The sequence below is a fragment of the Monodelphis domestica genome, chromosome 1 (genome assembly GCF_027887165.1).
Source record: "Monodelphis domestica isolate mMonDom1 chromosome 1, mMonDom1.pri, whole genome shotgun sequence".
NCBI classification, from domain to species: Eukaryota; Metazoa; Chordata; class Mammalia; order Didelphimorphia; family Didelphidae; genus Monodelphis; species Monodelphis domestica.
In genome coordinates this window covers 158721292-158735892 of record NC_077227.1, presented here as the reverse complement: position 1 = coordinate 158735892, position 14601 = coordinate 158721292, and the positions used below count along the sequence as shown (strand labels likewise).

General features: G+C 36.7%; 1 protein-coding gene across 7 annotated transcripts in view; it reads right to left on the bottom strand.

Annotated features, from left to right (window-relative positions):
- Positions 1–14601, bottom strand: part of IQCH (IQ motif containing H) — a 359480-nt gene that overhangs the window by 148154 nt on the left and 196725 nt on the right. For 6 of the 7 annotated variants that reach the window (XM_007479608.3, XM_056808700.1, XM_056808701.1 and 3 more), the window contains 2 exons: positions 7002–7085; positions 2897–3072 (listed from right to left, as the gene is read on the bottom strand). In XM_007479608.3, coding sequence (XP_007479670.2) covers positions 2897–3072; positions 7002–7085 — 260 coding nt within the window. The remainder of the gene's footprint in view (positions 1–2896; positions 3073–7001; positions 7086–14601) is intronic. The other variant, XM_007479609.3, reaches the window with a different exon arrangement.

The window sequence follows — 14601 nt, the reverse complement described above, 5'->3', positions numbered from 1 at the left end:
AGAAAAGGAAATGGCAAACCACTCCCATGTCTTTGCCAAGAAAACCCCAAATGGGGTCATGAAGAGTTGGCATGACTGCATAAAAACAACAACAAACTATAACCATTAGATTTCTTTTTACACCATTACCTTCCATCTTAGAATCATTGATTCTAAGGCAGAAGAGAGGTAAGAGCTAGGCAATGGAGGTTAAATGATTTGCTTTGGGGCACATAGTTGGGAAGTGTCTGTGGTAAGATCAGAACCCAGGACCCTCCATCTCCAAGCCTGGCTCTCTATCTATTGAGGCACTGAGCTACCTCCTAGCCATTAGATCTTTATAAGTGAAAAATAAAAATCCTTTTAATGAAGGGACCAAACCTTGGTAATTCAGTGCATTAATGAACTAAAGCCTGATACTAGGTTCGATTCAATTCAGTAAACATTTACCGAGCACCTCCTGTGTGCTGGGAATATAAAGAAAAAAACAAAATAGTCCCTGCCCTCAGTGAGCTTCCATTCTATCAGGGAGAACAATATGTATTGATTCAGGTCAATATAAAATATATACAAAATGATTTCCAGAGAGGGCATCTATATAAACTTCAGGGTAGTTTGTGGAGCCAGAGGAAGGTTAGGGAAGCGTGGGAGAGATATACTGAAGGACTAGGATAATATGGATGTGTGTGAGGGGCCAGGGGACAATGGTCAGCAAAGCGAGCTTTGGCCTAGGCAGCCTACAACTCAAAATCATAAGGACTCTAAATGTAGTGTTGGGGCAGTATGAAATTTTGACTTCATGACAGGTCACTGTGTACTTACAATGGAGAGTTATTGAGACAATGAGCCTGTAATTTACTCGGCATGAGGAACTACTGCTACTTGAAAGGTCTTCTATATGCATTTGCAATTTATTGTCTCCTAAGACAGATCTTTAGGAACACTTGCCCTTGATTGCGTGGCTAGTGTGCTCAGAATTAGGCCTTGAACTCGGACCATCTAACTCTAGATCTAGCTCTCTTTCCATTAAACCTCCCTGAGCCAGGACTCCAGCCCAGGCTTCTCTCAGGGGGCTGTGTTCCAACCCCATGTTTCACTGGAGCATTGCCATAGACTCCTCCTCCATGACTGTCTACCACCTTGGGAAGAGATACCTTGATGCTACCAACAAGGCAGCTGACTCTCTCCTTTTTCTATTAGCTATCCATTATCATTAAATGGTCAGGGAACCAACCCTCAAATATCCTGCCATAACACCTACTCATCCCATTTCTCTTCTCCCTCAAGCCACTCCCCCCATTAGAGTATAAGTTACTCAAAGGCAGGAATTGTATCATTTTTAAATCTTTGAATTTTTCAGCACTAAGCATGGAGCCTAGCACATAGTAGATGTTTAGTAAATATTTGTTGAATTTTATTAAACTGAATTAATTGAACTATAGAAATTGACACTGAACCACTGATGAATATAACTCCTGGACTCAGTGCTCAGGGAACTCCCAAATTACCACCATTACAAAACATTTGGAACCATCAATTTAACCTGAGAGCATAAGCTGGACTAGTAATAACTGAGAGGTTCCTAGGAATACAAGAATGGGCTGGCTGCATCCTTGACTTGGTCCTTGCCTTTTTCCTTGCCACACTTCCCTTTTTGCTGCCCAGATCAAGATTCAGAGCATTTTGTGGAATATTAGGCATTTGCTATCCATAGGGGTCTGATTCAGAATAGGTGCATGTATTTTGTTAGAATGTTAATGGAAGTCTACTGATGTGGGCAGTTAGGTGGCTTGGTGTATAGGAAGCCAGTCTAGAGATGGGAGGTCCTAGGTTCGAATCTGTCATTAGATCCTTCCCAGATATGTGACCCTGGGCAAGCTACTTAACCCTAATTTCCTAGCCCTCACCACTCCTCCATCTTGGAACCAATATACAGTATTGACTTTAAGACAGAAGGTAAGGGTTTATAAAGGGGGGGGGGGGAGTATAGATCACAACACATACTGAAAAGGGCTTTCAGACCCTTCCTCAATCCCACAATCCTGACTTTTTGGCAAAGTCCTAAAGGGATGCTATATATGAAAAGGCAAAGGATTTATTTTACTGCAATACTTGGTGATTCCTCTATAAAAATTTTTAAGGCCTTACCTTTCATCTTAGAATCAGTACTGTGTATTGGCAAGGCAGAAGAGCAGTAAGGGCTAGGCAATGGAGGTCAAGTAACTTGTCCAGGATCACACAGCTAGGAAGTATCTGAGGCCAGATTTGAACCCAGGGCCTCCCATCTCTAAGCCTGGTACTCAATCCACTGAGTCACCCAGGTGCCCCCTCAAGGGCTTTTATTAGTAATTACTCTAATTAGTAATCTCTCTAAGCTGATCCCGCCAAATTGAAAAACAACTTTTTAGCGACCAGAGTTGAAAGAAAAATCTAAACATTCATCAATGTAAATAAGAATATGACTTTTCAGGCTAAATCTTACTGAAAAAATCAGTACATCCCTGATGGATCACAAAGATCACAGGGTTGGGAGCTTTGGTTTCCTCATCTGTAAAATGAGAGAAATGGAAGGGATTCCTACTAACTCGAAATTTTGTGATTCTAAATGACTTTTGTTCTATGAGGAGTTTTGATTGCTCCTCCTGCCATGTTCTTATAAATCTATCTATTCGATAGCCCAGTTGTCAAAAATGGCAATGGGCTACATACAGATAGGCTGGGCTGAGCTACCTCACCTAAGAATATAAAACTAAACTGTGATATTTATTTCCCAGAGTCTAACTAGCAGTCTAATCAGTAAAGCTGTTAAACTTGCAATAATATTTCACTGATGTGTACCCAAGCGTTGCAAGTTATAAAATTTCCAATTTAATTTTACTGCATCCCTGAAGCTGTAGTAATTAGAAAACAAACTCACAGGGAAGAAGTCTATAGCTTCAGGGCAGAGAATTCTGAACCTGTCCGTCAGGTCACTTATGTCCTCAGGGTCCCCAGATATGACAGCTGTCTGTAGACCCAGGAACTTATTGTAATACTTCATCAATTCTTCAGGCATTTGAAGGGGGCAGATGTAGATGACATCCACATTGGCATCTAGAAACAATGGGCACAATGTTAATTATTGGGAAGAAAGGTTAACAACAATGTGAACCCTGGCATCTGACCGTCTAAACCGGTTTAAAAGAAAGAGTATTTCCAAAAGCTATGCAGAAGTGAATTTAGATTGGTTTCCCTCAACTCTGACCAATTTAACAGACTTTCAGGTGTTTTAACATTTCTCTGATGAAGTAATGAATAATAATAAAAGTAGAAATGGCTATTTCTGCAGGAGGAGAGACCCTAAAGGACCCTATAAGCTACATATTCTACCAGCGTGCAGGGATTTTGTTTCCAAGTCCCAGACACATCAATAAGAATTACACATTGCTTTAAGAATGTATCCCATTAACTTCAGTATGGTATAAAACTGAGCTGTTAACTTTAGAAAGCTGATGAAATGGTAATTCCTTTCCTTTGTCTGGACTAGACAGGACCAATCCACATCAATGTCCTTTCCCAATAAACAGATAAACAGTTGGATGATTCCAAGCACAGTGATTATTCCAAGGATCCAACCCCCTTCCTGCTCTACACCCTCCAATGGAGCGGGTGACTTAAATGACATGGCTAATAATGCCTGGTTTATAAGAATTTTGACCCATTTTGAATAATCTCATATTTTCCCCTCCCAATTTGGTTAAAATGTGCATTATGTGAGATACTTGGTTCAGAGAGAGAAATGATAATTAAATGTTCTATACAACGTGATGGTGAAAACTCTTTGAGATTTCTCACTGCATGCTATGGCTGTCTCTAAGCAAGACAGTAATAGCTGTGAATAGGCCAACCAGGTAATTATCAGCCAATGGAGTCAGAATATTTTCTCAGAAAAAACTGGGTCAAAGAAGGACTGGACACATTGAGATGTATTGGCCCACTGAAAGCCCCATATCCTGTGTGGAACTATTCCCTGACTATTCTAAACCTCCACTGATCTCTTTTTCTCCTCTGAATTTCACTGTGTGTGTATAAATGTATGTGTGTCTATATGGACATACATATGTTTATATGTGTATATTTCTATGCATGTATAAAAATTTAATTATATGCCATGTTTATTTCTAGTGTGTTAATCTAGCCTTACAACAAGAACAGAAGATCTTTGTGAGCAACCTCTACATTTTTACATGTCTTCTCATCCCTTCCAATGTGTAGCACAAGGCGAGGCATGTTGTAGGTACTTAAAAAATATTTGTTGATTAATGAAAGCAAGGGAGAGTGGAGGAAAGCTAGAAAATAGAAAGTCTTCTATCTTTCAAAGGATACTCATTAAGAAATACTATATAAAATTGGAACCAAATTTCCATATCTGGATCATAAAAGAGAAACTGGGTGACACTAAACAGTTTACATAGATCTCCAATGGTTTAATGACCAACCCAGGAACTTTGTGTTCCTTATTTTCAAGGATGCTATTATCTTACCAATAGAATTGGCAATGGCACAGCCTACTGAATGTACCATGATGTTCTGAAAGCTCTCAAATACAAAAGAAAGGAAGCAATTAAACATGCAAGAGAATTTAAAGTGGAAGAAAAACATATGAATACATACATGATCTATTTTATGAAGGAATTTCCAGAATAAAACTAAAGTAGGTAATTTTCACTTTCTTCCTTTTCTTCTAGAAAGGTAATTCAAGTTAAACACCCACATGGCATCCATTCAGGATGACCATAAAGCTACAAATGTTCAAAATTCATTGCCAGGTAATTTTGGAAAGTAATTAAGATAGAGATAATAGTTTCTTTGTTAGTCAATATTCAATATCTATCACTTTCAGTCACTCACTTATTAACTCTTCCCAGGAATTGGAAGCATTAACTATTGAAGTCTTTAATAGACACCAGCTGACCTCCACCAGCCAATATTGGAATGACAGCCATTTACCTACATGAATAGAATTCTCTTAGAGCCTTTCCTGCCCCCACCCAATGCACAAAAGCTAAGTAATTGCAAAGAGATAGATGTTTTCATGCTGGGGAATCATGAAGAAAGATCTGTACCAGTTTTTTCTGATAACTCTCACCCCCCCATCTTATTTTATATAAAAAGTACTTTTTTCTTTTATCTACTCTCTTGAAGAGAATGAATGGTAGTAATACTATGACAATGTGACAATCTAGCAAGAAAAGGCATCAATCAACTCTGTAATAGCTAGAATAAACTCCACGGTAGGCAAGGTCTCTGACTGAACTACTTAACATGGAAGCCCAACTTCCCTTTCACATAATCTCCGTGTGAAGAAAATCTTGTGTAATAAAGTTCTGTAGTAGTGATTTGCATTGTGCTGAGAGGTATAGGAAAGGTTATACTTGGGCTTGATGGGCTGTAACTGGCCATTTAAAAAGACGCAAATAAATTAAAACCAAAATCTGCCCTCTACTGCCCTTGTGTGGCTGCCACCTAGTCAGATTTTTTAGTTCCAGTAGCTCGGAACTAACAAATCAATCTTAAGGTCTTTAAAATTCTGTATCGCAGCAAAGCAATATTAGTGCCTAGATAATAGATTAAAGCAATTATACTATTATTTTAGGACACTGTAAATTTCCAGAACAGATATATTTTTGTTACCAAATGGCATTTATGAAATAATAATGATGCTGAAATATACATGAATCATGTAAAGTATGTCATTCCAGGGAGCCAGCTAAGTTGGTCATTGATGAATTAAAATTCTTCATTATTTTGCTTAAAGAAGGACTTGGGAGAAACTATCAAACCAACAAAACTAAAGCATTCTTACTTGATAACTAACATATACTAGAAATGGGTGCATTTTTCCCCTTTCTTTTCAAAGAGTTTTCTGCCTAGGCCCAGATATTTTACCTAGCGTTCTTATCTGATACTCTGTACCTCCTATCTTTCATACTTAACTCACAACTGGATTTCAAAAGGCATCACCCAAAGCTACTTCTTTTCACCAACTTCCCACCTTTCCCTTGAAAATTGCTTATTATCTCTTGTCTTCCTTACTCTGGGGGAAAAAGCGTGCAGTGACCCAAAAAGGTTTTGAAACTGGTTTTATAGATTCATTGTTCAAGCTGAGATTTGCCCTGTTAAGTAATTCCAGCATAGACCCTCTTTTTCACCTACTAATAATTAAAAGGTCCATTTTATAAAGGATCATTTTTATGTGACCCTTCTTCTTTAACTGGGTATTTTGCAGTGGACTCATAGTGTTATATTTGTGGTGGTACATTACATTAATTTCTAAGGTAATAGACTGCCATCGACACAAATAGAGAATTATGAGCTCACTCTAGGATCCAGAAGAAGAAAAAACTCCTAGGCTAGAGGGAAGAAAAATGCCCATTTAAATCTAGATGAAAATGAATTTAAAGAATAAACAACTAATCACAGAATATGTTTTTGTTTTTTTTTTGTTTATTTTTGGTTAAAATGTTTTTTATTGGAGTTGAGTTCACCATGAAACCTAGATTTAAAAACAAAAAACTCTTACCTTCTTTCTGTCTTGGAATTGATATGAAGCATAAATTCCAAGGTAGAAGAGTGGTAAGGACTAAGTAATTAGGGTTAAATGACTTATCCAGGGTCACACAGAAAGTGTTTGAGATCAGATTTGAACCCAGACCTGGTTCTCTATCCACTGAGCCACCTAGCTGCCCCTAAATCTTCATCTTGAAAATAAAATATGTAATTATTTTAAAAATATATATTTTAAAATATTTAAATAAATATAAAGATATATTTAAATGTTCTTTAAATAAGTATAAATATATATTCTTTAAATATATAAATATAAATGAATAAAAATCTTATTCATTTATAGACATGTATGTTAGAATTAGAATTAACATTTATGCTGCATTTTACATTTACACAATGTTGCACAAATGTTCACCAATTCATCCAAATGAACATATTAGAAAGTTGTATTCATGTGAAAGCATTTACTGTACCTAGTATGTCACACAGTCTTCCCAGCTGCAAGTTCTGTTGCGTATTGAAATCAACGATACTTGACCGTACAGAGTAGGAGAATCCTAAAAATCACAAAGAAAATGTCAAAATCTGGGAAGAGTGTATGCCAAAGCATTTGAAAAAACTGCAAGGAATGCAGAGTGGCAATACATGATTCCAGAAAAGGTGTTTGATTTTGTGTGAGACATCTTACAGAAATGATACGACCCTAAGAATGAGGACTGTGCTCCTAGTTGAATTAAGCATTCTCTTGAAATAGGTACCAAGGAGCTGATTCTGCAAACAGAGAGGTTTGTGAATTTTTTTGGTCTTTGTTTATTAAATATCAGCAGGGAACTACCAGGGTTCAGGGTCATGAAAACATAGAAAAAATTTCTGACACATAAGTGTGAATGTTTAAAATAGGACATAGTATGCACAAAGAGATTTAAAAGCCCAGATCACTGGGCTTTGAAAAATATGTATCTCCTCTCTTCCTGCACCTTGAAAACCCTTCCCGGATTCATTCTGAACTGACAGCCAGATTTCAGATAAACCTCTTGCTGTCAGGTGCATGGATTTACTAATACCAAGCACTAAAGAAATATGCTTCTGGACCTAGCTAGAGGAACTCTCAGCCTTGGAAAAGCAAAAAGGTGAAAACAGCTACTTTGTCAGGACTAAGGAAAACCCTACTGAGATATGTTTGTCTTAGTTTTCAATTCTTCCCCTTGTGCTGTTGGAAATAATACAAGAGGAAAAATCCTTTGGGTCCCAACTGTCTGACCCTCTACCAATGCTGACAAAATCAACGGCGATATTTTCATCTCGCTTTTAGGTGATTCAAAGAACGTGGATCAGAAAGCTAACTTAGAAGGCATGACATGAGTAGGAGGAACTACTTTTATACATGAGTGATTTGACATTTGTGGGAACAACTTTTTTGTTTTTAAACAGCTTTTCACATTTAGAAGAGACGCTTCAATGCCTCCTTGTGGTTACTGGGTCCAAACACATGTCTCAAATTAAAATAGTACAGATTAAATGACTTTATATTGCTAAATCTGTTTCCAAGATTCCTTTTTAAATGGAAGGATACCTACAATTCCACTATTAGGTCTTTTCAGATAAATTGACTGACATCATTGGTTCCTTGCATTGCTGTCAATGTTTAAGCACTAAACAGAATTTTTAAATTAAATGAATTTATAATTTGTTGTTTTAATATTTGCTGCTGTGCCTGCTAATTTAAGAAATGAAAATGGCGGAAGGGAATAAAGAGCAGACTAAATGGTTCATGAATATAACTTTACTTCTCAAGTAATGTGGAAATCTGTGTAATTCCAATTGTACAATTGGAAAAGCGTACATTAAAAAGAAAACTGTATTATAGAACTCCAGATTTGACTATATAATATGGACTGTAGTGATATCCCTTAAAGCAGCTAGGTGGCATGGTGTAGAAAGCACCAAGCCCAGAGCCTGGAAAACTCATCTTCCTGAGTTCAAAACTTGGGACACAGTTAAGTGCTATATAAATTATTATTATTATTATTAATGGTTAAGGTTCCTGTTTTCTGGATGAGGAAACTGAGCCTTAGAGACTGAAGATGGATTTCCTATTAGTAGATGTTGGTGTCAGGATTTGAGACCAAGAACTCTGAATTTTCAGATCTGATATTCTATTGCTAGTTTAATGCCACGAGTATATCACATCAGGTATGAGTTTATTCTGTCACACTCTCAAAACAGTGGTTTTTTCCCTCCCCCTTTCTCTTGTGGGAGGCAGTAGAGGTGGAGTGGGACTGAAAAGACCATTGGAAGAAGAGGGGAAGCAGTACCTTGCCCTTGAGACATTTAATAAATATTTGATAATTGGAATTATTCTGGGATGGGGGGAAGGATAATAAGTAGATGCTAGTAGTTTTTTTTTTTTCCAGTCAGGAAGATCTGAGTTCAAATTCAGCCTCAGATATTTACTAACTTCATGACCCTGGGTAAATCTTTAACCTTTATTCATCTCAGTTTCCTCCTCTATAAAATGGGGATAACAATGGCACCTTTCCCCCAGGGTGTTTGGGAGGATCAAATGAAATAATAATTATGAAGTACCTGGCAAATAGTAAGTACTTTTTAAACCATTATTATTATTAAGTATGATGGGAGCAGCTAGATGGCTCAGTGGATAGAGAGCCAGGCCTGGAGTCAGGAGTCCTGGGTTAAGATCTGGCCTCAGATACTTCCTACCTGTGTGACCCTGGGCAAGTCATGTAACCCCAATTGTCCAGTCCTTACCGCTCTTCTGCAGAATTGGAACCAATATATGTATCGATTCTAAGACAGAAGGTAAGAGTTTAGAAAACAAAAAAAGATTAAATATGAGGGCTATCCCTTAAACTGGACTTCTAGAAAGCAGAGACTGTTTCTTTGTAGGTCTATCTGCATTATGTCCAGCATACCATGGCCCACAAATTACATAATGATTAAATAAGAGATAACAGGAGTTATAATGACTACAGTGTATTAAAAATTCATTTTACAACATTATTCTCTTCTCAGAAACAGCCTATGAATTAGACAAGAATATTACCATTGGAAGGTTAGAAGACGATCATCTGGTCCAGCTCTCTCATCTTACTGAAAAGGAAACCGAACTCCAGAAAACCTAATTGGTTTATGCAGATCTCACACATCCAAGAATCTATAGTAACTAGAAACAGAACTCAGGTCTCCTAATGTCTAATCTGCCCTACTTCCACTATTCCAGAATAAATAATATATGAGAACAAGTGTGTCAAAAATGGATGAAAACAGTCCAAGAAATGGGCATATTAAATACTCCAGACCTCATAATGCTGGTTGTGACCCTCACGTCGCATAAAGGGATTCAATCCACACAGCAAATATTTTTATTTTTCCCCAATAAAAAGTTTTTTTTCAGCTCAAAACAACAGTATTTACTGATAGCAGAGTGCAAACAGTAACCACAAATCCTCACCTTAAGCCTCCAATAAATGCACAGTGTCAGTGGGAAGAATTGGCACAAACAAAGAGTATATGGGTAGTAAGGCACACACACAGGGAACATATGGCGAAGACAATTCAGTCTTCTGGCCCTACAGGGCCCTGATGGCCTTTCTTTTCTCATGATGCCCTCACACCGCTCTCCCTTGGGTACAGTGATTTTTATAAAAAGATTTTTTTTGAAGTTTCTGTTATGAGCTTAATAATCCTCACCAAAGACAAAGCAATATAAAAAAAAAGTAATGAAATCTTTAGAAACTAACCAAACGAGTAAACAATTAACAAAATGCATTTGAGCCAAGTAAAGACTTAGCAGTTCAAGCTGACTTTTATTTTGATCCCAAAGACTTAGATTCATCTGGTGAAAAGCTTCCTGAGAGACCTTGGTACAAACCCACTGCCTGTGCTTATAAGCTGATACAAATCTGTTTGAGGCAAAATACTGTAGTATGGTCAGTAAACAGTGGCTTCTGTGAGCCTCCCTTGCCAGTGTAAGTGGTCCAAATACCAAGGCTAAAAATGAGAAAATCAAGTTTTTTCTCCCAATTTTGAAGTCAAATCTTTCATTTTCATAGGAACAAAGGAGAAAAAAATTAAAGGAACATCACCAGTATTTACATGCATTTAATGTTTAATTTCCTGGGGTAAGAGGCAGGAAAAGGACGTGGGGGGGGGTGGTTCGTATCCCTTTTAATCATTATTTTTTTCATTTTGTGCTAAAATTGCAACTGTATTGAGAGAGAGAACAGAGTAAAATTTTCTTCCCCCAATTTCCACTACCCCAAACGAAATCAGGTCTTAAAGGGTGAGGGAAACTGAGAAGGGGAACAAATAATTGGAGGTTTAATTGGCTGATAGCTGCCTAACGTACCTAGTAACAACATTAGAACCATATAATTGGCACATCTCTTTTAATGCTGATACATTAAAGAATGTCACAGAGTTTAAATGCAGCAGGAAGACTGACTCCAAATAAAGGAATATAGAGGTTAAAGGGAGATGCAGGAGGAACCAGGCCAACCATACTGGAAATAGAAAGAGTTAGTTAAGGTGATGACACCATGACTGTTTACTCTAAAGACCTCTTGTTTTCCAACTAGAACACTCAATCCCCTGTGGCAGTCTTGCTTCTTTGACTACTTAAAATAGAATCCAGTATAATCTGTGAACCATAGCAGGTTACTTTATACTTATCATTATGAAAAAATTGGAAAATACCTGTAATATCATTATTATGGAGGAAATCATAAAATACTTATAAGATTAAATTAGGAGATCTTCCTTTAACATGTGAAAAAAGTAATTCTCTCATCTCTTTGGAGGATTTCCAGGCCAGTTTATTTAACCTAATAGTCACCCCACCTATTTCCTAACCCAGTAACAGTGGGGGAAAAAAGACACTGCTTGAAAGGCAAATCAATTCCACTTTCTAGAGATGTCACTATTCATTTCATTAGTATTATTAATGATCATAGGTACACTAACAAACCAAAGAAATTCCTTAGTTTAAAATCAACTGCAGGAACCATTAATAAGAAGAAAGTCCCTATACAGGTAAAAATACTTATAGCCACACTTTTGGTGATAGCAAAGAATTGGAGCTGCCAAATAGGTGCCCATTGACTGGGAAATGGCTAAATAATGTGGTGTATGAATATAATAGAATATGCCTATACTGAGACATGATTAATATGATGACTACAGAGAAACATGGAAATAATTACAAGAACTGGTGGTATGGGAAATCTGCAGAGCCAAAAAAAAAAAAGGCACTCTACATGATGACCATATCAATGAAAATGAAGAGTTTGCAAATTTATAAAGATCAAGTATAATTCAAATGAAGAGATATGAAAAGACACTCCCAACTCATCCCTTCATAGTGGTGGAGGGCCCACAGGTGTTACACATTGCACATGTTTTCAAACTTTTTCAACATATTGATCACTTGTGCTGAATTTTTTTTTTCTTTTTTGGTCTGTAAGATACAATATTTGTTGCTTTACATTATTGCACATGTAAAATCTGCATCAGATTGCTTGCCATATGTAAGAGGAGGAAGGGAATGGAAGGAGGGAAGGAGAAGGAGAATTTGGTGCAAAATTTTTAAAATGGTTAAAATTGTTTTTACATGTAATTGAGGAAGAAAATAAAATATTGTTAACTAAAATAAAATGGAAAAAATGCTACTTGTTAAAAAGAATGGCTCTTGGAAAGAAGTAGAGGGATCTTGGGGAAAAGACATCAATAAAATGTATTAAAAAATAAATAAGATAAATTGTAGGGATGTCACAAAGGGGTGGGCATCCTTTCCAAGATCTAGTACCATTTTTGTGCATGCAATTATCTTTGTATGTGGAAAGATGCATAAGCAAACAGCCAATTACCTTCAACCACAACAGAATCTACAGTGATCTGTTTGTTACTTGACCTTCATTTTGAGGGTTCAAATAAGCCATTGTAGTGCCAATTAGGTGACTACAGGGGCAATTATTGGTGGTCATAATTCTAAAAGATGATTGGCAAATTTTTTATAGGCCAAAAGAAAGTGTGCAAATCACTAAATATCTTCTGGAACTCTCCCTTTCTGGGGACATTGGGGGTACAAGGGAAGAGTGGAATCTGATCTTAATTGTATCCATCTTGAAAACAAAAACATTGTATTGAGTCACTTTTCTTTCTTTTTTTTTTTTAAACAAAGTAGCACTGTGTTTGGGGGCCTTGGCTACTTGACTCTCACTTCTATGCTCCTGAATTGAGCAGGTAAGTCCCTTGAGCACTGAACAAAAGGAGTTATGTTGTTCATGGCTGAAATCTATTCAGGCTAATCCCAGAGGGAAATTGTGCACAAGGTTTAAAAAAAAAGGCACTGAATAATCATAAAAGTATAGGATCATGGCTGCCATGTTATTTAATATAATTTAGTGTGCTCAAATTTTTTTTATAAAATCTAAATCAAAGGTTATTGAATGAGGATTATTTGATCAAAGGCCATTTTAGGCTCTGAGCAAAAATATGTAATTAGGCTTTTTAAAATGCTCAATTAAGAAAAAAGAGAGCTTGTTTTGATCTCTTAGATAAATATGTAATTAGCAGCTTTTCCTTTAAAATGGATTTTATGCTTTCCACAGACCAAAATGACTGTAATAGAGTAGACCTTCAAAATTATTATGCATTTATTTAAATTGGGAATGTGTTATCTAGGAGAAAATTAGTTTTAAAACCAAATCTAAAGAATAAAGTGAACACATTTCAAATTTCAAGATATCTTTCCTTTTAAAATTCCAAGAGAAGACAGATCACATCACTGACCATTGTCATCTAAGCTATTGACTTTCTAGATGACTGGGGGGAGTCAAAGCAGGAAAGAGGGATTGCCACGAGCTTATTTCTTTTCTGCTGCATCCCACTGCAGAGTCAATCAAGTATTCCTAACTAAAGATGAGGAACATCAAATTCTGAAGTATGCTGTTGCTGTTCCCATTTTATTATCTCAGCTTTTGAACTTCTTAGCAGTGGGAAGAGTCGCCCTTTCTGTTTCCCAAAGCTTTGAATAAAACAAAGACAACAATCACAAAAAATCTCTGCCATGGTGCCAGGTCAAGTACTTATTTGCCAAATTTTGAGGATTTCCAGGACTGCAATTAGTCGCAGAAGCACAAAAGACATTTGTACCTTATTCTAAGGGCTCACGTCAGTTAATTGTGCCTGCAATGAGCCACTCTGGATGCAATCAATTACAAGGGCAATTTCTGTGTGAACTAATTTGGTGTGCAAATGCAGGCCCACCAAAATAGAGACCTGAGGGAAACTGGGCTGACATTCACGTCTATCATATCTTACTAAACCATCTTATGTCTGTAGCCTTAGAAGGAAGTCATTTCAGACTTTAGCTACTAATTTAAAAAGTCACAGATTATGTGAAGATCTGTGGGACCCAGATATGGTTTGGATTTTCATGCAGATCAAAATGCATTACGATAGATCAACTCTCCACTGAACATCAGCTTCTCTTTGTACAAGGAAATAGGGCCTTCATTAACATGAGATTATAGGTTCAGATAGAGTATAGGCATACTGAATTAGAATGCATACTTAGGATTTTAGACTTAATTTTAAGGTGTACTTTAGTTATATTTTGCAATGGGCATTTTAATATTAATACTTTCTTTCCAAACTTAAAAGTTTCTTTTATGCTGAACCTGTTTAAAAAAATTCTCCCACACATCATTTGAAAGCCCTGTAATTTTTTTTGAACAACACAGCTATTTTAAAACGTCAAGCTAGAGCTCTGTCATCATGGCCTGCCTAATAAATTAATCTCTTCATACAGCCCCAAGACACAAATAAGGAGTAATTTGGAAACTCAAAACTTTTTGCAGTATTGCTACTTCAAAACCCGACCAAGTCAGCTTCTGAAATTTGAACTCACCAAGGAAAATTAATGTGCTAGGCAAGTGTAAAAAAAAATAAATCAAACCCCAAACATTTTGACAGCAGCTCATGTTTTAGAAGAATCATCAGCGCAATTCTGAAATTCCCAAGAAAGCATATTCTGTCATTTTGGTACACCTA